At 40.4% G+C, this 27,881-nt stretch overlaps 1 protein-coding gene across 1 annotated transcript in view; it reads right to left on the minus strand.

Moving 5' to 3' along the window:
• The window catches only part of LOC126481071 (arf-GAP with Rho-GAP domain, ANK repeat and PH domain-containing protein 2), a 155,756-nt gene that overhangs the window by 11,287 nt on the left and 116,588 nt on the right, over positions 1-27,881 (minus strand). Inside the window, exons 9-11 of the mRNA XM_050104556.1 lie at positions 19,564-19,683; positions 19,390-19,472; positions 9,970-10,011 (exon numbers count right to left, since the gene is read on the minus strand). Of these exons, the coding sequence (XP_049960513.1) occupies positions 9,970-10,011; positions 19,390-19,472; positions 19,564-19,683 (245 nt within the window). The remainder of the gene's footprint in view (positions 1-9,969; positions 10,012-19,389; positions 19,473-19,563; positions 19,684-27,881) is intronic.

A 27,881-nucleotide genomic window follows, 5' to 3' on the forward strand; every position in this document is an offset into this window, starting at 1 on the left:
GCGAGATCATCAAGAAGTCTGCTAAGAAGAATCCATTGCTGAAAAGAGAGGATTTCTATCAAATATGACACACTAAAGAAGTGTTTGTCTTCAGAAAGAAGACAGTTGATGGTCGAGATGTCAACCTAAGGAAAGTATGTAGGTGGAAGGTGACCTCAGTACCATCTGGGACTGGAGCAACTGAATTACATTCTCTGCCAGGGTTTCGATTACCTCTCGTCATGCTCTGAAATGAGAAATTTCCTGCCCAGTATCCTTCCCACCCTTCCTACCATGGTATTCCGCTGTCCACCGAACCTACACAATATACTCGCCCATCCTTACACAACCCCTGCTCCCAATCCCTTACCTCATGGATCATACCCCTGTAATAGACCTAGATGCAAGACCTGTCCCACACATTCTCTTACCACCACCTTCTCCAGTCCGGTCACTAACATCACCTATCCCATCAAAGGCAGGGCTACCTGTGAAACCAGTCATGTGATCTACAAGCTAAGCTGCAACCACTGTGCTGCATTCTATGTAGGCATGACGAACGGCCACTGGCAAACTGTGGCCAAAAAACAAGTGGACCACCCCGTTGCTGAACATGCCGCCAGACATGATATCCCTCATCTCAATGACTGCTTCACAGCCTGTGCCATATGGATCCTTCCCACCAACACCAGCTTTTCTGAATTGCGCAGGCAGGAACTTTCCCTGCAATATATCCTATGTCCCCGTAACCCTCCTGGCCTCAACCTTTGTTAGTCACTGTCCTCACCCATCCAGTCCTCTCCCTATTCCCAGTCCAGCACTACACAGCCATCATTTTACCACCACACACAGTCTTTTAATTTCTTTTTATTTCTCTCCTTTCCGCTACTTACCCCCTCCCCCCTCCGCACCTTTTCTCGTGCCCTCCATCTAAACTGCAACACCTCACTGTCCGCCACTCCCACCATACTATCCCTCCCCCTCCCCCTCCCCCTCCCCACCCTAGCCAGCTCCTTACCCCACCCCAGTCGCCACTCCCATCATGCACTGGTGCTGCTGCTTGCAGTGTGGTTTCAGTTCTCTGAGACTGCAGACGTGTGTGCAAGTTGCGTATGCGTGAGTGTGTGTGTGTGCACGTGTACCTACTACTGAGAAAGGCGTTGATGGCCAAAAGCTATAAATGTGTAAATCTTTTTGTTGTGCCTATCGTGACTCAGCATCTCTGCTATGTGGTGAGTAGCAGCTTTCCTTCTCTAATAGTTTAAATAAATTACAAAATCAATTACATACATACAACTAAGCACAAAATTAGATCTGGTGTTATAGGAGGGCCAATCTTTTTCTTTTATGAAAATGCAGATTATATTCAAGTATGCAAATGGTAAATATTTAAAAGCAACAAAACAAATTTAAGGAGCCAGATGCTAAAATAAGAGAACTAAAATTATCACAGCTTGCTTTATCAAATGTTCTGTGGACATTTGTTCCTGCCTACAAATCCATATGGGAATAATCCATTTAAATACATTTTAAATATATTGTTGGTATTCTACTTTGTTTTAGTTTGCACATGTTTTTTATACTTTCTCAGATTTAATGAAGAACTTCATGTTATCACTTTTTGACAGAACGGGTATTTAACTTCACTACATCTTGTCGTGGAATGAGGCTGTTTTTCTGCATTGAACGGTGTTGCTTCTTGCCACTGAGTAGGCTTTGTAGTGTTAGTGACAGAGTGTGTAGTTATTGTATCCAGGTAATATTATGCAAGAAAAATATTCTGTACTGAGGTGTATATTTGTACATGAGATTGTGTGGTTTGGTGTGAATGTACTTCCACTTTACTCAGTGCTACAGCATTTATTGAACTTAAGTTATTCACTAGTAGATCCAGTGAGGAAAGCATGAGAGTGTGTATTATTGTCTTTGAAATTTTCACTCGAGTGGGTGGATAATTGTATTGCATTGATTTATGCTAAAATGTATTGTTTGGAGTAGATGTTAATAATGAGATAACAAACAATATACTTACAACACATTTAAATCGAGCAGTTCACACACAAATTCGTAGACAGGGACAAATGCCACAGAACTTTATGCAACGAAACCAGCTCGTTTTATACGATACAAAAAACAGATATGGAATCAATTACTCCAAACCATATTACAGATAAATGCAAAAATAAAGCAGAGTATGAATAACTTATTGACAATACTATTCAAAAAGTGCAATATATGCAGGAAGTTGTAATCAGGAACACAATGCAATGAAACCAGCTCCTGTGACATCTCATATCATGATTTTTAAGTTTTGACATATGCTAAGGCGCAACTATTTCCACTTGATACTGGCCAACTATTTCCACTTAATACTGGTCACACAGTAGCCATTGCAATATTTTGTTGCTTGGGTAGCTCAGTTGGTAGAGCACTTGCCCAGAAAGACAAAGGTCCCGAGTTTGAGTCTCAGCCCGGCACACAGTTTTAATCTGCCAGGAAGTTTCATATCAGTGCACACTCCGCTGCAGAGTGAAAATCTCATTCTGAAAACATCCCCCAGGCTGTGGCTAAGCCATGTCTCCGCAATATCCTTTCTTTCAAGAGTGCTAGTTCTGCAGGGTTCACAGGAGAGCTTCTGTAAAGTTTGGAAGGTAGGAGACGAGATACTGGCAGAAGTAAAGCTGTGAGGACGGGGCGTGAGTCGTGCTTGGGTAGCTCATTTGGTAGAGCACTTGCCCGCAAAAGGCAAAGGTCCCGAGTTCGAGTCACGGTCCGGCACACAGTTTTAATTTGCCAGGAAGTTTCAAAAGTCATTTCGTTGGTCAGCTCCAAAAATCGCTCGATGACAGCCGCTCCTATCAATCTGGAATGCCGAGAAACAGAACTGCCTGTTTCTGGTAGCACATTGATAATACATATGTCTTGCAACACTTTTACAAACCAAAATACAGCATCGGTAACTTCCTGCTTGTCGTCATATATGACAGGCACCCAACTATATATTTCAGTGTTGGTCGAAGGGTGTACATCCTCCATTATTCTGATTATGCAACTGAAAGATATGACACAACAAATAATAACTGGTTGCTATGGCATAAACAGAAAAGGTAATTACTATGAATTACATACAGTACGAGTCATATGTTACTTACGGAAGATCACTGTATTCTTTGACAAAACATACTTTATTCAGCGGATTAAAGATGAAATATCATTACATGTACCCTCGAGGTTCCCGGCAGCCTAATGACGGAAAACAACTCTTTCCGACTGACTTTTGTAAGGTTCATGCTGGATATACTCACTTTTCTAGTTTCACAATTATGGTATGACGAAGAGGCAATGGGACAACATAACTCTCCCCGTATGCGTCACTGTAGGCAAGTGTTGCGTGTTGGTTGTCTGTGGTCCCTCTTGAGGAATTCACAGCCCTCTTACTCGGAGTTGTTTTCATGTGACAATGCTCAAAAGTTCAATTCTATACTAATTCACATCATTTGGGAAATTGGCTTGCATACCTTACTACTATTATTATTCTGTAGTCAGTTGCATACCTTATTAACCTTCCTATCTATACGAATTCTGATATGAAAAACTTCAATTTAAGAAAATGAAAAGCATACAGTTTCCTCGAGATTCGACCTCCAGTTCTCCACTTCCCAGCCAGTTACTTTGACCATTGCACTATTGGTGCTCTTGCCTAAAAGCGTTTACCAACTGGGTCATAAGGGGCAGTTGTGAAAGTTTCTTTCCTCAATTTCTGGAAAAGTATGCGTTTGCAGACCCCATACCTGCCGATGAAAAATGCTCTATTTACAATTACCTATCAATCCCGCCAATTTTGAGTCAATTGCTCATCATAACCTTTACGGGTGATTTTCCCAAAAAAAGGGGGAGGGGGAGGGTGTTGAGCCAAAATATATTAGAGTCCTTCGTTTTAGGCTGGACACGAGTGACCTGCCAAATTTGATCCGAGTTGGTTGGCCTTCCCCTTGTGAGCTGAGATCATCCAAGCCTGTTGACTTTCCATTCCGCATGCTCTTTAATGCTGTTTCTACATCACACCATGTATCCGTTGGTTTGGTCTTCATTAATTATTCTACAGTCATTGATGGTTGTGTTGTCCCCATCTCCATTTAACACGTTGAAGTACTTTTTCATGCCATTCCTGATCCCTTCCTCCATTCGTATTAAGTTACCATCGTCTGTTTCCAGTGCAAAGATAATTACATATTCATTTCGTTTACTCTTTAGCATTTCGTATAGTAATTTCCTATTTCCCTGACAGTCTTCCTCTACCCTTGTAGTAAAGTCCTTCCAGCGATTTTCCTTTTCTTTCTGTCTTTTTACAGCTGGTTTCTTTCTCTAATATTCTTGTGCTAGATGTTCAGTTGCTAACTCATTTTGTCTATCATCAGTTTTCTGTTTTTCATGGTACAAATGGCTACTTAAACCTAACCAACCTAAGGACATCACACACATCCATGCCCAAGACGGGATTCGAACCTGCGACCGTAGCAGTCGCGTGGTTCCAGACTGAAGCGCCTAGAACTGCCAGGCCACCGCGGCTGGCTGTTTTTCATGCTTTAATTTTCTTTTCACTAATGCTGTTATCTTTTACTGCTGTCTTCACCTGATCATTCCACCAAGGTGTTTCCTTCTCTCTCTCTCTCTCTCTCTCTCTCTCTCTCTTTTGCAGATGTCTGTGGCTTCTTTAACAAGGATTTCTTTGAATAAAGACCATTCTTCTTCTTCCTCTCTTTTCTTATTTTTGGGTAATTTGGCCATTGCATGCTTCTTAGTTCTTTTTTTATATTTCCTTCAACAGCCAAGTCTAAATCTTTAGTATTCTATTTTGTTTAAATTTTGGCACTTGAACATCTTTTAGGTCAGCAGTTAATAGCTGGTTGTTGGCATCCAGGCACTCACTGAGATTTGACAAATCTTAATCCAAAACTAAGATTAATTTCTCATAGTTGGGGTTCACAGTCATTTAAAATTTTGTAAATGACATCATGGTTGCCTTTTGGCACCAAAACAAAATATTGCAATGACTACTGTGTGGCCAGTATCAAGTGGAAATAGTTGCACCTTAGCACATGTCAAAACTTAAAAATCATGATATGAGATGTCACAGGAGCTGGTTTCATTGCATTGTGTTCCTGATTACAACTTCCTGCATATATTGCACTTTTTGAATAGTATTGTCAATAAGTTATTCATACTCTGCTTTATTTTTGCATTTATCTGTAATATGGTTTGGAGTAATTGATTCCATATCTGTTTTTTGTATCGTATAAAACAAGCTGGTTTCGTTGCATAAAGTTCTGTGGCCTTTGTCCGTCTATGAATTTGTGTGTGAACTGCTCAATTTAAATGTGTTGTAAGTATATTGTTTGTTATCTCATTATTAACATCTACTCCAAACAATACATTTTAGCATAAATCAATGCAAAACAATTATCCACCAACTCCAATGAAAATTTCAAAGACAATAATACACACTCTCATGCTTTCCTCACTGGATCTACTAGTGAATAACTTAAGTTCAATAAATGCTGTAGCACTGAGTAAAGTGGAAGTACATTCATACTAAACCACACAATCTCATGAACAAATATACACCTCAGTACAGAATATTTTTCTTGCATAATATTACCTGGGTACAATAACTACACACTCTGTCACTAACACTACAAAGCATTCTCAGTGGCAAGAAGCAACACCGTTCAAAGCAGAAAAGCACCCTCATTCCATGACAAGATGTAGTGAAGTTAAATACCCGTTCTGTCAAAAAGTGATAACATGAAGTTCTTCATTAAATCTGAGAAAGTACAAAAAATGGATGCAAACTAAAACAAAGTAGAATACCAGCAATATATTTAAAATGTATTTAAATGGATTATTCCCATACATATTTGTAGGCAGGAACAAATGTCCACAGAACATTTGATGAAGCAAGCTGTGATGATTTTAATTCTCTTATTTTAGCATCTGGCTCCTTAAATTCATTTTGTTGCTTTTAACTATTTACCATCAGCATACTTGAATATAATCTGCATCTTCATAAAAGAAAAAGATTGGCCCTCAGTTTTAAAGAATGTAACACCAGATCTAATTTTGTTCTTAGTTGTATGTATGTAATTGATTTTCTAATTTATTTCAACTATTAGAGAAGGAAAGTTGCTACTCACCATATTGGGGAGATGCTGAGTCGCGATAGGCACAACAAAAAGTTTCACACATTTATAGCTTTCGATACCAAGAAGTCCCTTCCGTACAGCCTAGCCACCCGTGGTCGTCGCATCTGCAGTGGCGAGCAGGCCCTCTCAAAATATACTGAGGGTCTCACAGAAGCCTTCACTGACCGTAATTATCCTCCCGTCCTTGTACATAAACAAATCTCCCATGCCTTATCTTTCCAGTCTCCCACCACCTCTCAAAGTCCCACAGTCCGGCCACAGAGGAGCATTCCCCTTTTAGCTCAGTACCATCCGGGACTGGAGCAACTGAATTACATTCTCCGCCAGGGTTTCGATTACCTCTCGTCATGCTCTGAAATGAGAAATTTCCTGCCCAGTATCCTTCCCACCCTTCCTACCATGGTATTCCGCTGTCCACCGAACCTACACAATATACTCGCCCATCCTTACACAACCCCTGCTCCCAATCCCTTACCTCATGGATCATACACCTGTAATAGACCTAGATGCAAGACCTGTCCCACAAATTCTCCTACCACCACCTTCTCCAGTCCGGTCACTAACATCACCTATCCCATCAAAGGCAGGGCTACCTGTGAAACCAGTCATGTGATCTACAAGCTAAGCTGCAACCACTGTGCTGCATTCTATGTAGGCATGACGAACGGCCACCGGCAAACTGTGGCCAAAAAACAAGTGGACCACCCTGTTGCCGAACATGCTGCCAGACATGATATCCCTCATCTCAATGACTGCTTCACAGCCTGTGCCATATGGATCCTTCCCACCAACACCAGCTTTCCTGAACTGCACAGGCAGGAACTTTCCCTGCAATACATCCTATGTTCCCGTAACCCTCCTGGCTTCAAACTTCGTTGGTCACTGTCCTCACCCATCCAGCCCCCTCCCTATTCCCAGTCCAGCACTACACAGCCATCATTTCACCACCACACACAGTCTTTTAATTTATTTTTATTTCTCTCCTTTCCGCTACTTACCCCCTCCCCCCTCTGCACCTTTTTTCGTGCCCTCCATCTAAACTGCAACACCTCACTGTCCACCACTCCCACCATACTATCCCTCCCCCTGCCCACCCCAGCCAGCTCCTTACCCCAACCCAGTCACCACTCCCATCATGCACTGGTGCTGCTGCTTGCAGTGTGGTTTCAGTTCTCTGAGACTGCAGACATGTGTGCAAGTTGCGTTTGCGTGAGTGTGTGTGTTTGTGTGTGCATGTGTCTACTGCTGACAAAGGCCTTGATGGCCGAAAGCTATAAATGTGTGAATCTTTTTGTTGTGCCTATCGCGACTCAGCATCTCGGCTGTATGGTGAGTAGGAACTTTCCTTCTCTGGTATTGTTACATTCCATCCTGGAGTTTTCCATTGTTTGATTATTTCATATTCCTAGTTAGTACCCATTATTAGAGTGTGAAACCATTAACTGTTTCGTAACTTAAATTCTATTGTTGACATATAAACAAATATAAATTCTCTAATAATTGTAAACATTTGGAAGGCGAAATGCTAGCAGTCTTTAAGTATCTATTGGGCTCTAGTCGGAAACATGTTAGCAAATCCAGCCCTTCATTAATTCCAAGGTGATTAACAGTTTTGTCAAAAGTTTTGTTTATGTAACTATATTTGTTAACTTCATGATTTAAACAAATAATTTGACTTAACCCTTGTAGCAGAAGAAACTGTTAAAAAGACACTATTTGTTGGTGTATTCTGTTAATATAATGAGTTAAATTTTAATAGTAATTTCTGTAAATTTATCTTCAGACAATGTGTAGGTTCAGCACCTATTATTGTGATGATATATAAGGCCCCGATTTTTTGTCATGAGACAGTCAGTCCATGGCCGAGTTTCAGACGAGTAACCTGTGCTGGTTAGAACAACAACAATGCTTCAAATTAACTGTGGAACAAGTGTTAAACAATTAGGCCATGTGAATAAACAGACACAGTGTCTGCTCCATATGTACCTGATTATTCTTCAAGAACTTTGAACTTCGTGGTTAGGTTTTACTGCTCGTAACCATTCAACAGTAAACTATCATAGCAGTATGTGGAGTTTAGCCTGTAAACTATTAATGAAGCTTATGGAAAGTTTAAACAATGGTGCACTGGCTATATAACTGTGTATTATTGGGGGCCTGTGAACAGTGAAATTAAAGTACTGTGACACACAACTGTGCGTCTGTTGGCTAAATAATTTATAGTATTCCATGCAGGAATCCACAATCCATATTTTTTAGCCAGTGTAGCAATGAAGTACATCAACACCAAGGACAAAAAACGAAGAAATATATAAAGCAGGTGGAACTGTCACAAACACTACGCTATGATACCAGATTTTGTTTTATTGAAACAAAAACAAACACGGAATCATTTACTTCACACAATATTATTGACGTGAGCCAAAATTAAGCAATTACTAGAAATATATGCACAGTGGAAATCAAAGAGTGCAACACTCACACACAAAGTCATAATTAGGAGCACAATGGGATGAAACCAAATTCTGTTTCGAATGAAACCATAACAGATATGGAAGACTGTATAACACCCAATAAGAAACAGTGAGGATGGCTTGATAATCCTCTAGCACCCCAAGTGATCTTCCAGTGAACCAAGGTCGAGCTACAGGCATCTCTAAAGGAGTTTCACCCCCGTGTGCTACAGCCCAACAGTGACTGCCAGATGTAAGCAGCAATCTAGCTACAGTGGGCAGTGAGGGTAAGAAGAGGAATCAGGTGAGGAGAGATAAAGAATGGGAGGGTGGGTGAAGATACTAGTACTGCCTGTGGGACTGTGATGTGCAGCGACGTTGGGGGAGGGAGGGGGGAGGGGTTATAGGACAGGACACAGCTGCCCGGTGTAGCGTTGGGATACTGTGCTTGAGGAGGCAGGGATGGAACAGGACTGAAACAGAGAAGTGGAAAGGATTATGTAGTTGCAATGGTGAGATATAAGGTGTGTGATAGGCAGGTGGAGGACAGGGACAAGTTTATGTTGAGGCCAAGGGGGGGGGGGGGGGGGGTTAAGGGAATTAAGGACTGGTTGTAGGGAGAATTTCCAACCTACACAAATCAGCAAAAGCTGGTGTTGATGGGAAGAATCCAGATTGAACAGACTGTGAAGTAATCATTAAAGTGAAGCACATCATGTGGGGTGGCACATTCAGCAACTGTGAGGTCCAACTGTCTCTTGGCCACAGTTTGGCAGTGGCCATTCATAAAGACAGCTTGTTAGTTGTTCTGCCAAAAATATAATAAGGCACAATAGTTGCAGCTAAGTTGGTAGATCACATATTTACTTTCACAGGTGGCCCTGCCTTTGATAAGGTAGGAGAAGCTTGTGATGGGACTGGAGTAGATGATATTGGGATGATGTGTGGGACAGGTCTTTTCTCTATTGCCGGAATTAGAGCCATGAGGCAAAGGGTTGGGAGAAGGGGTGGAGTATGGACAGGTAATGATATTGCTCCCCACCCCTTGCCTTATTGCTTTTTAATGTACTGTATATATTCTTACTACTGTTCTCTCTATAGCGAAAGTTGCTTTAATTCCAGGTACTAGCTATGGATTCCCCTTACATCTGCTCAAGCTTACTTTCATCAAAATCAAGAAATAACTCTATTACAAAAAGGAAAGCAAAGATTTGTGTGTAACTACAATTCAGTTTTGCTTTTATGCTGTGCTATTTTATAGAGCAGTGGCTTTGCTGACTCTGGGAACTTTCCATTAATGATTGTTATTTGAACTGAATTGAGATCAGACTTACCGATTTCTTTTGCCATTTTTCTCCACAAAAGTTATTGCCCACCTGTAACACAAATTATGTTTTGTCATCACCCCTGTCAAGTTAGATTAAGCATGTATCAAACAAGTGTAAAATTAATCATCACTAATAATCTTAAGCAACTTCATATATTCTTATTCAAGAACACAAATCATGTTTAGTATGCAATGACAATGCAATGCCTTGTGGATTAAACAGCAGTACACCGCTTTAGGGAGAGAATGTTATGTTTAGTGAATAACACAGCTTTGAAGAAGTATCAGAATTCAATGAAAGAAGCAAATATATTAGTTTTTAATACACTCATGTTCAGAAAAAAACATAACACCTTGTAATGACTAGAGATAGGCTGATCATATTCACACAACATGTATATTAGGATATTCTGCAGAAATAATTAGCATTTCAGCCACCTTGCCTAGTAGACACAGGGTCCGCCATAGGCCCAGATAACTTGTTCCATGCGTGATGGCATCGACACATATAAGGCGTAAATAGTGTCCTGTGGTATAGCCATCCACACTGCATTCACCTGGTTCCAAAGTTCATCCGCGGTGATTAGCACTGGGTCACAGTGCTGCACCTGTCATTACTATATCCTACACATCTTCAATTGGCCACAAGTCTGGTGATCTGGCAAGCCAGGACAAAAGGCCGACATCTTGTGACACCAAGAAGGCACGCCTTCATGCAGCAATATGTGGCTGTGCAGTGTTTTGCTGAAAAGTGGCGTCTGGTGTGTTGTGCAGAAAGGGTATGGCTACAGGTCACACGATGTCGTTCATGTAGGTCCCACAGGTCACAGTGCCCTGACACACACCAACTGTGATTTGTAGTTGTTCCCAATAGCACTCCATACCATAGAGCCTTGAGTTGGCAGTGAATGTCTTGTGTGAATGCAGTCACTGTGATGCCGTTCCCCCCATCTGTAGCAGCAAAATGTGGTCATCATTTTCAAACAAACAGAACCTCTATTAATACATAAACACTATCTAATGCCACTCCTGTCTAGTGATGTCATTCCATACACCATTGACATCCAGTATGTTTCTGCACATTCGTCAAAGGTAGATGGAGAATTGGACGAGGCACACGCAACCCATGCCATAATAAATGGCGACAGACTGTCATCCCTGTTAGTGTACAATGCGTTGCACTGTTCTACTATTGTTCCAGAGCCGAGGAGGTTGCAGATTTGCTCTGCAATGCCAGTTGGATGAGGTGTCAATTTTCTTGGGAGGGGGGGGGGGGAGGGAGGATGTTCTACAGCCTTCCATGAACCATTCTGCACACACCCATTGCATTGCTGTTACACTTCATCTCACACAAGCAGCAATTTACCACATGGATGAATCACATTCTCTCATGCCAATAATGCACCATCTTTCAAACTTGCTGATTTGATTGTATGGTGTGTGCATATGTCTGCGAGGCATCCCACACATCTGCTCAAGTCACATTGATCCTTTCCCTTCAGTTTATAGTGACAATGACAGCTGCAGGCACATTTTAACAGTAGGTGGTATTGCACCAGAACATCGATGTTTACATTGAGCCCGCAGGCCAATATGGTTCAAATGCTAATGATTTTTTGCAAAACATACTTATGAATATGAAAATCATGCCTCTAGTCATTCAAGGTGTACCATTTTTTAATATGAGTGTAGATTCTATGTTACTGATCGTCTGTCATTATAATTTTGTAAGCTTTCCAACACTGGTTTCCCATTATTCATCTTTCAAATTTCTTCACCTCCATCAAGATTGGTTGGTTGGTAGGTTTGGGGAAGGAGACCAGACTGCGTGGTCATCGGTCTCATCGGATTAGGGAAGGATGGGGAAGGAAGTCGGCCGTGCCCTTTCAGAGGAACCATCCCGGCATTTGCCTGGACTGATTTAGGGAAATCACGGAAAACCTAAATCAGGATGGCCGGACGCGGGATTGAACCGTCGTCCTCCCGAATGCGAGTCCAGTGTCTAACCACTGCGCCACCTCGCTCGGTCCCTCCATCAAGAACTCCACTTGTTCCAATACATACAAAAACAATGCCACTGTGGAGCCCCACAGCATATTTTAATACACTTTCCAGTGCCTCATACCCAATATGTATGCACAGCTGCTGTAACAACCCCCTGCCCTCTCCAGTCTGAATATAAATTACATAAATCATTTCCATACAAGAAACAACTTTCAAGAATAGCACATATTCTCTTATTATCTGATGGTGATACCTCATTGAGGGCCAGGCTTCCAGATAGATTGATTGATTTATTTATTTATTTTATGGAGGGACTACCATTTGACTGACGCTAAAATGTTTTCACTGATTTTTTAGTTCAAAGGAATCACGGAAAATGACTGGTATACACAACACTTTTAGTGGTAAAGAAAGGGCCACCTATATTTGTAACCAAGACAATGCCCAGCAAAGTTCAGTTTAAAATGTGCCTTGTACACAGCATCAAACTGAGCTGATGATTCTGAACTGTCCCAGCTGCAAATCCATAAATCATGCCAACTATCAATCACAGAAACAAAATCTGAGAGATTAAATGAATATCAACTTTGGTTCCCATAGTATATCAATCACAAATTCAACTAATACTGACAGTTTAACATCCCACCATTCAAGCAGTATGGATACAGAATTAGAGAGTAGCAGCAATATTATTTCTATGGTGCACAGCAGTTCTTTGGCTGTGATGATTCTATGGGCTGCAGCAAATATGTCACATGGGGATAGCCATTGATCCAAAACATGAAGTAAATACTGTGTGGATTTGGCAGTTCATATCTCATAACTGAAGCCTCCATAAGCCAATTCTCGAATACAATTGTTATCTCACTTTTCTGGATCCCAGCTTTGATTTGAAACTCTGTTTGACTGTTGTATAAGACAATTCTGGCTTTGTTTATCAATAGTGATTTGTGTTCATATTACTTTCAATTGTAATTTTTGTTCTCTATGGCATTTTCTGCCATTGCCTTAGTGTCAATTTTTGATTTCCACAGAGTAGTCCCTGTCCTGTATTTACATTGATACCTATGACTTTTCCCGCTTTATTGCACAAATGCAGCACATATTTTGTCTCTCTCTCTTTATTAAGACAAACAAAATTAATTTTTAATTTTTATTTTTAGTAATTCTCTAAATATAAAGCATGTCTGCTTAAGGTGACTTTCAAAGATCAGTTCTGAGAATGACATAGTAACAGCATGTGAAATTACCATGCTCTGCATTGTTTATTATGATGGAATTTTATAGTTTGTAAAAGTTTTATTGTAGTAAGGTGGGAAAACAGCACTTTCTGGGCAATGTGTTTCATTCTGTGCAGCTAGATAGTGATTGTGTCAGATGTAGCATTTCTAGAAGCATTCCTACGCTTGCTTTCCATTACAGTAGGGTTGCTGTGTTCCTTTAACCTATCATCATTAAAGGATTGTTTGCAGTTTTTCAGTTTTGAGAAGGTAAGTTAATACTGTTGATACTGTTGTTTAACAAATGCATTAGCCTTTGAATTGTTTCCTTTGTATTGAAGACTTATACCTTGCTATGCACTTTTCCCTTGAAATTCAGTATTGCGACAAGTGTGCTCTAAATTTAAATGGGGAAAGGGTAGATCCAGGAGGGGTTTTGAAATGGAGGAATTTACCCGCCCAAGAGGTAATAACTTCAGAAGAAATGCATGAGAGGCTTATAGCCTGACAAAAGGAAAAAGAAGCAAATGCTAAGTTGAAACAAGACAAGTTCACAAATTACTAAAAATGAGAATAATAAGACAACCAGTAAAAAGACTACTGGTTCTCACAGAAGTAACTCTAAAAAGAAAGAAATTATGGAAGGTTCATCAGACGATGACGAATATAGATTCCGAGATTCTGTGAAGACTACTGTCACAATCTTTTGGAGGAAAGTATGGCACAAGGGGAGGAGGAAACTGTAACACTGGAAGCTATGGAGAACAAAGTATAATAAGGGAATGCTTCGGCTTTGAAAGCAACAAAGGAGTTAACTCTAAGTGACTGAGCAATACTGAAGTGCATTAACAAAACCCAAATAAGATACTATGCTCAAATTTGATGCAGGTGACCCCACATTCCTAGAGAACACATTTGCTAAGTAGTAAAAAATGATATTGTAAATATTCTTCCACACCCCCGATCAGGAAGAATGGGGAACATGACATTTCACATTGAATTCTTTAATTGTAATGTGCAGTAAAGTGCCTTTTCAGTACATTTGGTTGTCACTTACTATTTAGTAAAATACTGCTAGTTTCTTCATCACTGTAGTGCTTAAGATGATGATATTTGCTATCACTTGCAATTGCTCCCTTTACTGTAAGCAGTACCATGAGTAAAGATGTCAATCCTTTATCCAGGTGAAGAAAGACTGTTTTCTATGATACATCATTAAAATATATTCTTTGACACAATAAAGGTTTTGATGTTAAGTATTTTCTTGGGGTCCTCAGGCATTGTGACACACCAAGGCATAACAGTTGATAACTCAAAGTTTTAATTCAATTTTCGTGTTCCAGCCATAAAAATAAATGTCAAAATATGTACTATTCTGCACTTGTCTATGTATTAGTGCCAATTAAAAAGAGAACTTTAGCAGGGCAAGTGCACAAATACCCATTTTAAGCAGCTTATATATTATCAAGAGTTAAACCTTATCAAAATAACCTATTAAATATATATCTTAAAAAAGAACAATATAATGAAAAGGATAGTTGCATCTCACCACACAGCGGAGACACTGAATTGCAGAAAGGCACAACAAAAAGGCTGTTGGAACATTAACTTTCGTTCAACAAGTCCTTTGTCAAAAATAGAGAACAAAACACACACACACACACACACACAGAAAAAGCAACTCACACATTCAACCACAGTCTCTGCCAGCTCGAGCCAGGGGAGAGGCAACTGAGTGGTGGTGAGGAGGAGGCTAGGGCGGGGAGGGGAAGGGATAGCAGGGTAGCTGTGAGGGATGGTAAAGTGCTGACCGGAGAGAGCAGGGACGAGGTGGAGAGCAGAGCAGTTACTTGCAGTCGGGATATTAGATGGGGACCGATGGACAGGTGGGTAGTGGAAAAGGAGAGAAGTAAAAAGACTGGGTGCATTGGTGGAATAGAGGGCTGTGTAGTGCTGAAATGAAAACAGGGAAGGGGCTATATGGGTAAGTACAATAACCAATGAAGGTTGAGGCCAGGAGGGTTACGGGAATGTAGGATATATTGCACAGCGAGTTCCCACCTGTGCAGTTCAGAAAAGCTGGTGTTGGCACAGGCTGTGAAGGAGTCATTGAAATTAAGAATGTCATGTTGGGTGGCGTGCTCAGCAACAGGATGGGCCAGTTCTGTCTTGGCCACTGTTTGTTAGTGGCCATTCATGCAGGCAGACAGCTTGCTTGTTGTCATCCCCATATAGAATGCAGCACAGTGGTTGCAGCTTAGCTTGTACATCACATGACTGGTCTCACAGGTAGCCCTGCCTTCGATGGGATAGGTGGTGTTTGTGACCAGACTGGGGAAGGTGTTGGTGGGAGGGTGAATGAGACAGGTCTTGCATCTAGGTCTCTTATGAGGATAAGAGGCATGAGGCAAGGGGCTAGGAGCAGGGGTTGTGCAGGGATGAATGAGGACATTGTGTAGGTTCGGTGGGCAGCAGAGTACCAGTGTGGGAGGGTTGGGGAGGATAGTGGATAGGACATTTTTCACTTCAGGGCATGACGAGAGGTAGCTGGAACACTGGTGGAGAATGTAATTCAGTTGCTCCAGTCCTGGGTGGCAGTGAGTCATGAGGGGAATGCTCCTCTGTGGCTGGACAGTGGGACTTTGGGAGGTATTGGATCACTGGAAAGATAAGGCATGGAATACCTGTTTTTGCACAAGGCTGAGAGAGTAATTACAATCTGTAAAGGCCTCAGTGAGGCCTCAGTATATTTCGCGAGGGCCTGCTCATCACTACAGATGAGATGTCCAAGGGTGGCTAGGTTGTATGGAATGGACTTCTTGGTATGGAATGGTTGGCAGCTGTTGGGGAAGTGAAGGAATAGCTGGTGGTTTGTATGTCTGATTTAGACAGAAGTACTGATATAGCCATCTTTGAGGTGGACAGCAACATCGAGGAAGGTGTCTTGATGGGTTGAGTAGGACCAGGTGAAACAAATGGGAGAGAAGTTTTTGAGGTTATGATGGAACTTTTATAGGGTGTTCTCACCCTCAATCCAGATCACGAAGATGTCATCAATGAATCTGAACCAGTTGAAGGGTTTGGGATTCTGGGTGTTTAGGAAGGATTCCTCTAGATGGCCAATGAATAGTTTGGCATAGGATGGTGCCATGTGGGTGTCCATAGCTGTACCCCGGACTTGTTTATAGGTAATGCTTTCACAGGAGAAGAAATTGTGGGGGAGGGTATAGTTCGTCATGACAACTAGGAAGGAGGTTTTTGGTTTGGAATCTATTGGGTGTTGCGAAAGGTAGTGTTCAATATCAGTAAGGCCATGGGCATTAGACATATTAGTGTAAAGGGAGGAGGCATCAACAGTGACAAGCAGGACACTGTGTGGTAAAGGAGTAGGGACTGGGGCAAGTCAGTGGAGGAAATGGTTAGTATCTTTTATATAGAAGGGTAGGTTGCAGGTAATAGGCCAAAGGTGTTGGTCTATGAGATCAGAAATCCTCTTAGTGAGGGCACAATAACTGGCCACAATGGGGCATCCTCCTTCCTAGTTGCCTAGCCAGCTATATACTCACCCACAATTACTTTTCCTTTGAATGCATTACCTACAAACAAATCTGGAGTATAGCTATGGGCTTCTACATGGCACCATCCTATGCTAGCCTCTTCAAGGGGCATCTAGAGGAATCCTTTCTAAGCACCCAGAATTCCAAACATCTCACCTGGATCAGATTCATTAATAATATCTTCATGATCTGGATCGAGGGTTGGAACACACTATCCGCATTCCTCCAGAACCTCAACACCTTCTCTCCCATTCACTTCACCTGGTCCTACTCAAATGATCAAGCCACCTTCCTCGATGTTAACGTCCACCTCAAAGTTGGCTATAATAGTACCCCTGTCCATATCAAACATACGAACCACCAGCAATACCTCCAATTTGGCAGCTGCCACCGATTCCACACCAAGAAGTCCCTTCCACACAACCTAGCCACCTGTGGCCATCGCATCTGTAGTGATGAGCAGTCCCTCTCTAAATATACCGAGCATCTCACTGAGGCCTTTACAGATCGTAATTGCCCTTCCAACCTTGTACAAAAATAGATATCCCATGCCTTTTCTTTCCAGTCACACATCACCTCCCAAAGTTCCACTGTCCAACCACAGAGGAGCTTTCCCCTCATGACTTAGTGCCACCCAGGACTGGAGCAACTGAATTACAGTTCCCACCAGGGTTTTGACTACCTCTCATCGTGCCCTAAAATGAGAAATGCCCTACCAACTATCCTTTCCACCCCTACCACACTGGTATTCCACCACTCACTGAACCTACACAATATCCTCGTCCATCCCTACACAACCCCTGCTCCGAACTCCCCATAATAAACCTAAATGCAAGGCCCATCCCATACATCCTCCCACCAACACCTACTCCAGTCCGATCACAAACATCACCTACCCCATCAAAGGCATGGCTATCTGTGAGACCAGTCAAACTAAGCTGAAACCACTGTGGTGCATTCTACTTGGGCATGACAACCAATAAGCTATCTGTCTACATGAATGGCCAGTGAAAAACTGTGGCCAAGAAACAACTGGCCCACCATGTTGTCCAGCATGCCATCCAATCAATATAACATTCTTCATTTCAATGACTGCTTTACAGCCTGTGCCATCAGAATCCTTCCCAGCTTTTCTGAATTGTACAGATGGGAACTGTCCCTGCAATATATCCTTTGTTCCCATAACTCTCCTGGCCTCAACCTTAGTCATTGTGCATACCCATCTAGCCCCCTTCCTGTTCCCATCCCAGTGCTACACAGCCCTCTATTCCACCAATGCACCCAGTCTTCTTACTTCTCTCCTTTTTCACTACCCCCCCTCCCCTCCCCACCCACCCTCTTAACCTCCTGACTGCACCTAGCTGCCCTACTCTCCATCTCATCTCTGCATACTCCCAGCAGCACTTTACTGACCCCCATCCCTACCATGCTATCGCTTCTCCTCCCCGCTCCAGCCTCCTCCTTACCCCCACCTGGTTGCCTCTCCCAATGCACAGATACTCGCAGTCTGGATCCAGCTGGCAGAGACTGTGGTCACTTGTGTGTGAACACTCCAACAGTCGTTTTGTTGTGCCTTTCTGCGACGCAGCATCTCCACTATATAGTGAATAGCAACTATCCTTTTCATTACATTGTTTAAAAAAGGACAGTGTCATTAACACAATTCAGGAAAATAAATTGATATCATTATATAAACAAAGCTTGTACACCCATTTGAAGTTGAATTTTATCCATTTATTTGTGCCCTTTTCTCACCTTACCTTAGAGTTTTAAGATTGAAGTAAAAATTGTGTTTCAATAACATAAGGGTTTTAAATCCACCACAAAGGAAAAGAAATATTTTTATTTTCCTCTTCTTTTCTCCTTTCTTTTTCTTCAGTCACTGTCATGTATTTAAATATTTTAAATTTACATGGTATTGATTTCAGAGCCAAGTGGCTCCATCTTAATGTATCTTACAAGATGTGGGAATCAATCTAAATTTGCAAAATGTTATTTACTATTAGAGTGAGTGGCAAAATTGTTTTGCAGTAAGAAGTATTCCATTTACCAAGAAGTTTGTATATATCATAAGCAAACCCAACATTAATTACTCATTCCCATTCAAATTTCTTTCTTCAAATGCACCCTCATCTTTGACATTCAACAAAAATTCTTGCTAGTTTTTAGTAAAAAATATAAAAAAACAAATAAATTATTCGGCGTAAGATCTCTAGCAAGTGGAGACGAAAGAAAGAAAGAGCAAGACAAAACAATGATCCACTAGAAAGAAAGTCTGCTGCATACACTAATGTGCAGCAGTTAATAATGATACAAGTTACAGCCAATTATCGTTCCAGCAGCAAACAGATTATCATAAACGAAAACATTAACATTTCTAAAAAAGACAAAGAAAAATAATCTGAAACAAGTAATCTTCTGGTAGTCCATAATGGAACGTAAAAAATATTTCTGAGACTTCTTAAGAGGCTCAATGACAGATCTAGTTGCAAACAACCTTATTTACTTGAAGACATGCCTGCATTTAAGTTTCATAGCTCTCTGTGGATACAATAAAATGAAATTTTATGCAAGACTGTAATAAATAATGGCAAAAGTATTCTCCACATGTGAAATGTAAAAGAGGAAAGTTTTGGATGAACCTACCTCATATGTGGATTTCGTTTTGATTCATGTCCAACATACCATACAATATCTTCAATTTTCCATTCATTTATTTTTATGGAACCCTTGAAACAAAAGAATGATTTCTGATGTAATCCCTGAAGAGAATACAGTATTATATAAAATGGAATGTTAACAAATGTTGCCACTACTTACATCTTTATCCCTGTAATAGCAAAGTTTAGCTTGACTAAACTCAAACAGAAAGTTCTTGAATGACTTATTTTTCCGGTCAGCAAATTTTAGTTCACCACACATTGAGAGTGGAGGTTTTGCCTGCAAATTATAATCAATAAATTAACACAAAAAGGGTTTCAAATATACCCTGTCTATCTGGGTCAGGTTGTTGTTGTTGTGGTCTTCAGTCCTGAGACTGGTTTGATGCAGCTCTCCATGCTACTCTATCCTGTGCAAGCTTCTTCATCTCCCAGTACCTACTGCAACCTACATCCTTCTGAATCTGCTTAGTGTATTCATCTCTTGGTCTCCCTCTACAATTTTTACCCTCCACACTGCCCTCCAATACTAAATTGGTCATCCCTTGATGCCTCAACACATGTCCTACCAACCAATCCCTTCTTCTAGTCAAGTTGTGCCACAAACTTCTCTTCTCCCCAATCCTATTCAATACTTCCTCATTAGTTATGTGATCTACCCATCTAATCTTCAGCATTCTTCTGTAGCACCACATTTCGAAAGCTTCTATTCTCTTCTTGTCCAAACTATTTATCGTCCATGTTTCACTTCCATACATGGCTACACTCCATACAAATACTTTCAAAAATGACTTCCTGACACTTAAATCTATACTCGATGTTAACAAACTTCTCTTCTTCACAAACGCTTTCTTTGCCATAGCCAGTCTACATTTTATATCCTCTCTACTTCAACCATCTTCAGTTATTTTGCTCCCCAAATAGCAAAATTCCTTTACTACTTTAAGTGTCTCATTTCCTAATCTAATTCCCTCAGCATCACCCGACTTAATTCGACTACATTCCATTACATTCGTTTTGCTTTTGTTGATGTTCATCTTATACCCTCCTTTCAAGACACTATCCATTCCATTCAACTGCTCTTCCAAGTCCTTTGCTGTCTCTGACAGAACTAGGTAAAGATTATATATATCAACTGAAGATGACACATTTTGGATAGATTTTTAATGCAGTGTATTAATGAAACTACATATTTTTGTCATGCACCAGCATGAATATGAAAAGCACGAAATACAGCTAGTGAGATTTAGAAGTACTGAAATCAAGATGGCGGCTGCTCAATTTTCTTCCATTGGCCAATCACAGCACAGGGCATGTGATCCAGTCAGTCAATTGTAGCAGTCCTTGGGCTAAGCTATGGATTAGTCTGTCATGACAACCAGTCTTCCCCCCCAACATTCGTTAACTACACAAAATCACAACAACCAAACTGTTACCTTCCAACTTAACCTAGACCTTGGGCTAAGATACAGATCAGGCTCTCGCCATAACTGAGTTTTTGGGGGAAAAAATCTAAATATTTGTGAAAAGCAAGAATATAAATGTATGCTTTGATTGGCTCATGAGATCACATGTCAAGTGCTGAAACTGGCTAACAGAAGCAAACTGAGTAGCAGCTATCATGGATTCAGCACCAACAAAGGTAAAATGTGGTGGGTTCCACATTTATACTTGGGCATTACAATAATAAGCAGTTTAAGTGATACGCCACATTGAAGATCTCTCCAAAATGCATCATTTTTAGTGCAGTTTGTTGTACTGAAGTGACAGGAAATGCGAGTTTTTCATATAAAACTTTACCCTGGATAAAAAGGATAGTTGCTACTCACCATATACACGTGATGCTGAGTTGTGATGCACACCAAAAAGACTATCACAAAGCAAGCTTTCAGCCACCAAGGCCTTTGTCGGAAAAACACACACACACACACACACACACACACACACACACACACACACACAAACACACACACACGACAACAGGCTCTGGTTGCTGGCTGCTTTCTGACAGTATTTTTGTTGTGCCTATCTACAACTCAGCATCTCTGCTATATGGTCAGTAGCAGCTATCCTTTTCATAACACTGGTACATTCCATCCTGATTTTTGTCACTGTTTGATTTTTACCCTGAATAAGAACAACAAAGCATCTTAAGCTGCTTGTTTACACGATAGGCAGCATTGCAATTAAACATCAGAAAATGAGCTTGGACCCAATTTTTTTAAACTGTTGTATAATTCTGCCACCATAGATGCTGGTGATCACACGAAGTTGTGATCAATAACAGCTACCAATAATGTAAATGTGCACTTTGTCTGTGTAGCATCTTTCGTGTACTAACATTGCAGGGAAAGTGAAAAGGTTAATATGATTCTGCAAAGTGGACACAATACAGCACCTTAATGGGGAAGTGAGACTACCTCCTTCAATCCTCAACTGTCATCAAATCTCAGTCACTTTGTATTCTGATCCAGTGATGGTGGTGGTGGTGGTGGTGGTGGTGGTGGTGGTGGTACTTGAACAATGGTCACAACTGGACAAAGATCACTTATGCTACACCTTTCAGAAAGCAATTATCCCTAGATACAATACATATAAAATTTAAATGCAAATGCTGTATTCCCAACACTCATAACATAAACAAATTTGCTTTCTGTACAATTACTAATACTAACTACCAATACTTATCAATTAACGAGTATACACTGAGGAGATCAATATCATCACATTATCAAATTAATGGTATTATCATTATACTTACTACAATAATAATAATTTTAGTTATAGGACTAAATTGTTTGCATTTTGTGAAGTGCAAAATTTTACATTTCCAAACACTTAATACAAGTTGTCAATCTTTCCATCACTTTGGAATCTTATCAAGATCTGACTGGATGTTTGTGCAGCATTTTTCATATTGTACTTCATAACGGATCACTGTCTTATCTGCCACAAAATATTTGGCTATTTTTTCCATTGGCTGCCAGGTTAATATACACATAAACAGTGAGGGTCCCAACACACTTTCCTAGCACACACCAGAAGTTACTTCTACATCAGTCAAGATAACATGCTGTCCAAGATAACATGCTGCACCCGTGATATAAATCCTCAGTCCAGTCACATAATTGTTTTATAATCCATATCATCATACTTTTAGTTAATGAGCATTGCTGTGGTAGTGATACAATTACTTTTCTGAAGTTACCAAACACTGCAGTCATCTCATTACCTTGATATCAGACTTTCAGGATGCCATGTGATAAAAGTGACAGTTGATTTCACACGACCAACATTTTCAGAATCCATGGTGGTTGGTGCAGATGAGATCAATCTGTTCAAGATACCTCATCATGTTTAAGTTCAAAATATGTCCTTAGATTCAATGTACAACAATGTATGTCAATGACACTGAACAACAGTTTTGTGGGTCACTTCTCCTAGCTGCCTTGTAGACGAGTGCGACACTAATGTTTTTCCAACCAAGGAGTATTCTTTATAGAATCCGAGGGCAATTCCATCAGGTCCTTGGGCCTTGTTCAGTTATAGGGAATTCAACTGCTTCTGTGTCACTGACTCTCTCTCTCTCTCTCTCTCTCTCTCTCTCATCTTTGCAGTGGTGCAAGAATTAAAATGAGCAGTATCGCCTCCATAAAGGAACATTTAAAAATGAAGTTCAGATTTTTTGCTTTGCTAACCTCACTTTCAACTTCCATATCATCAATGAGTGTCCGCAGTCCCATTTGCTGAATACAGAATCAACACAAATATTATTTTGAATAAAGCACATTTACACAGCATAGAAAAATTTTTGACAAAAGTTTCTTAATTAAGAAAATGTTTAAAAAACTGTTCTCTTAAATTTCTTTAACTGAGAGATATTATGCACACTTATGATAACAACTTATAATCATCAAGAGTTAAGGTGCTAGAATAAATTAAAATTATATAGCTTGTGACAGGAAATTAGCATTTTCAGAGTTTTTAAGCAGTTATGTTTAAAGGGAAGGCCATATGATTTAAGTAGTGAAACAACAAGTCTTTCCCTGCTGTTATTTTCTGCAGTGGATCTTTGGTATTACAAGAATAGTAAATTCATGCATTCTGCATCCCAAAACTACTTATGGTGTATGTGAGATCATGTGCAAAACTGTGGCTCAACCTGACAACAATCAACAGTATCAGCTTCAAATTTGAATTAGTTAATGACGTACCATACCAATGTTATGGATTCCTTACATCATGTCCTAAAATGATACAAACTTTTTACACTAACGTCCAACATTCTATTACTGCTCATGGAACGGAATGGAATATAGCAGCAGAGACTATGGTACTTGTTTCATAATTAAATACCTAACAGTACATAGAAGGAGCCTTCCCTTACCAATCTCTGCAATAGAAACATTCATTTGCTTTCCCCATTTGTCTCTCTCTTTTATTTTGTATAAATAAATTTATTTATTTATAGATTTATTTGTTGCCTCCTTTCATTTGATTAGATTATTTTTTATTTTCACCTGGACCTGTCACTTCTTTGTTGTTTACAGTCCTCATGTTTCTTCTAATTGTTGTTCAAGGCTCACTATTACTAATAGAACTTGAATTCTGTACTTAACAACGGGTCTTACTGTCATCTCCTTACAGAATTTTTTGGTCCTTACAAGCTTGGGTTTGGTGTGACTGGGACAAGCTGGGCAATGCATTTATACGTATCTTACTTTTATTCTAGAATCTTATATTTTTTTCACACATTAATTCACTGTCATCACAGTCTCAGATCAAATCAGTCAATGACAGTTTCATCTGGCGGATGGGACCTGAGTCTAGGTCATACTATACACAAAAATATGTTGATGTCATTATACTTGCTGCTCTCTGTCAGGCATATTGGAGGATCTCTGCACTTTGCTACCACAAAATTTTCAGTCTAAACTATTTGTATTTCACAACAGCAGTTTGTGTACGGCCATTATGTGTTTTATCCAACAATACTTTCACCAGCTTACTAATTTATTTATTATGACACCAGATGTGTCATCAGCGCACATCGTGAGCAAATGCTTACTATCTACAGAATTTGGGAAATCATTTACACAACATATAAACAGAAATAAACATGAAATGAAACCCCGAAGAACATCAAAATGTATATTTCTTATTCTTGATTGTCTTGTCTGCAATATTTCTTGATTATCATAATTTCTGTATGCTGTTGTCTACCTTTCAAACGTGTTTGCAGCTGTTGCATGAGTTTTCCAATGACACCACTCATCACAGTTTTTTATAAGATCGTGCATGATTTACTCTATCAAAAGCTTTTTAGAGCTCCAAGAATACTCCTGATGCTTCGGACTTTTTGTTCATTCTTTTTAAGTACATAATGGACAAATTTTCCCATTTGCTGGCCCAGACTTTATGAAAAAGTTGACAGAATGCAGCATATGATTGATTGCTTTCTTTTGTAGAGGCAACAATCCAAATGGTGAAAAAATTGTTCTTTCACTTGATTACTACTAAGCCACTGCTGTATCTGGAGAGAAAGAACATGAACAAAAGAAAAAGCAGACTCTCTTCCAGTTTCTTGCATGTATAGTAATTTATGCAATTACGGGTCTTTTACAATCATATAGGATTTGTCAACTTAATACAATAATAAATTGTAAGCAATGTACCCAGACATATTTAGCCAGGATTAGAAATGTGGTTGGATGTGGCTTTATTGGAAGAACCATCCTGACATTTGCCTAAAATGATTTAGGAAAACCACAGAGAACCTAAATCAGAATGGCCAGACAGGAGGGGGGTCCCCACTGAAGGCCGCACCTCACAATAATCCTAGGTTCAGTGTGGGAGGGTGGCAAAGGGGTGAGTGGACTGCTGTAGCATGTTGTTGGGTTGTGTACCACTGAGGCTACAGCAGGGACAAAGCCTCTCCGACATTTCTAGGTCCCCAGTTCAATACAATACAATACCCTTGTTAAAACAGAAATCAAAGGCTGTACAATTACAGCTGCAGTAATAAAAAAATTCATATACAATCTATTCATATTGTTGTCATACATTAACACTATTGAAGAAACACTCGATGCAGTAAGATAGCTGGATGACCACATAACAAACAGGATGAGCCAGCCACCCGAAAACACTATACAACTTTTGTTCAACTAAACTGAGCAGGAGTCCTGATACCACACAAGACACCAACAATTTTCCTGCTATAGTTTCATCAACACCTAAAATTGACAGCAAATACCTCAGTAGACCAAAGGCTTCCCTCTAGCATACAAAATGCATGGCGCATCACAGATGCATTCTAGTGCATCTCCATGCCACAAGAGATAAGCATGCATCATTGGGCAGTGTCTGATATGAAGGCAAATGAGGCCCACTCTGTCCTCCTTGAAGTTCGAAAGAAAGGGTGACTTGGGCCAGCAGTTGGTTTGATCAAACACAGCTTGTTGCTGGCCACTTTCAGCCACTGTCTTTCACATTCAGCCAACACTCATCATGATTGACTGTAGAGGGAAGTTAAGGTGAACAGTGATGTAACAGCATGTGGAAGTATGTTAAGATGAACTGTGGTATTTTCCTGGCTGGCTGCTTTCACTGCTGTGTCAGCTAACTGTTTCCCTTTGTTCCCATGTGCCCTGGTACACAACAGTAGGCCACCTCTTTCTTCTGTCGATGCAGGAGGTGGATAGTGTTTGGACTATCTGACTATCCCGTCAAGTGGGAACATTTTCTGGATAGCCTGCAGAGCACTAAGAGATCATGCAGACAAATAACTTCCCTTCACCAAGAAGTCTCACGTGCTCCATTGCCTTCTTGACCACCCACAGCTCTGCATAGTACACAAGAAATGGCTCGGTAGGAGGATTTTAATGATAATACATGGAACAATAAAAGAACACTAGACATTACCCCCTTGACTTGATCCATCAGTAGAAACTACCTCACAATACTCTGATAAAATGCCATTGAAAATTCTTTTTAGAACTACAGGTGGAGTGTTGCACTCCATCATGTCCAAGAGTGGGCATGAGAATCATCCATGGAAGGTTACTTTCTCCATCCCAGTTTAAGAATTGATTGTCTACTACACCAAGTTGCTTGAGACAGTCCTTCACATGGAAAGAAAAAGGTCTAGTTGCCCAGTGACTGGTAAACTTCCATTCCATGGATTTTTTAGCCCCGAGACTGATGAAAGTATGTGTCACACCACAGGAACTTCTCACCGGATGGCAAGAGCCAGCTTACCAGCCCCTACAGAGCTTAGGAACTAAACTGGTTTGGTACACTCCTGTAGCCAGTCTAATGCCTGCAGGGTGAACAGCATACAATATCTTTAAATAGGAAGCTCTGGCTGAGACATATATGCTGGCAAAGTCAAAACCTGCGGGGACAAAGGTTCTATAGAATGCGAGCAAACTGGACTGATCTGCTCCCCATTTCTTATTGCAAAGATATTTTAAAATGTTTGGTGCCTTCAGACAGCTACATTACAGATTACAGATCACAGAGGTGTGGCAGCCATTTAACCTCTAATCACAGACAAAGCCTAAGAATCACACTGAGATCTTAAAATCCAAGACTGTTTCCTCAACCAGAGTTCTGAGTGAGTAAAGGATTAATGCAAACAATTAAAACAATATACAGTAACAGCTTTTTCTGTAAACTTGAGTTCCATTCGTCCAATCTTCCAGGCTCTTATGGGTCAGCTGTAATTGATACGTAGTACTTGTGAGACTGGAGAAAGAGCAGAATAACACAAAGTCATCCACAAATAAGGAATACTTGACTGGGCTCCTTACTGTAAAAGAGATATTATTGATTGCTATAGTAAAAAGGATGACATCAGAATGTTACACTGAGGAACATCATTCTGTTGAGGGAATTGGGTCAGAGTAAGTAGTAATGACTCAATACTGAAAAAACCACTCAGCAAAGAAGGACCAAAGCAAGATGAGGAGTCCTATTTCATGCAGCTGACAGATGATATTGTGTCTCCAGTAGTATTGTATGCTTTCTCCAGATCGAAAAAAGATATCAATAAAGTGCTGTTTGCATAGCATTCTCTAATCAGAGGATACTGTCAAGTATGTACCCCTACTTCTGAAACCCAGACTGGAACGGATGAGCAATCACTTAGTTTCAAGTGCCCACAGTAGGTGTCAATTTATCATCCAATAAAGAGTCCTTCCTATACACCTAGTGTGTGCAACACAGCTGTAGCTATCTGGAGATAACATGTCCTTCCCTGGCTTCAGAAGTGGTATCAGGATAGCTTTTACAATGGATCCAGATAGTAGTATTCAGCCCATACTTTGCTGAAGAGGCATAGGAGGATTTCTTTCACCTCCGTGCTTAGGTGTAGTAGCATGATGACATATTGAATCCTATCGGTAACACAGCACACCTGTCGATAATTGCTAATTGACATTCCTTGTTCCACCAAGGGACAGTTTTTTTTCAAGG

Source organism: Schistocerca serialis, chromosome 5 (assembly GCF_023864345.2).
Source record: "Schistocerca serialis cubense isolate TAMUIC-IGC-003099 chromosome 5, iqSchSeri2.2, whole genome shotgun sequence".
Classification (NCBI taxonomy): domain Eukaryota; kingdom Metazoa; phylum Arthropoda; class Insecta; order Orthoptera; family Acrididae; genus Schistocerca; species Schistocerca serialis.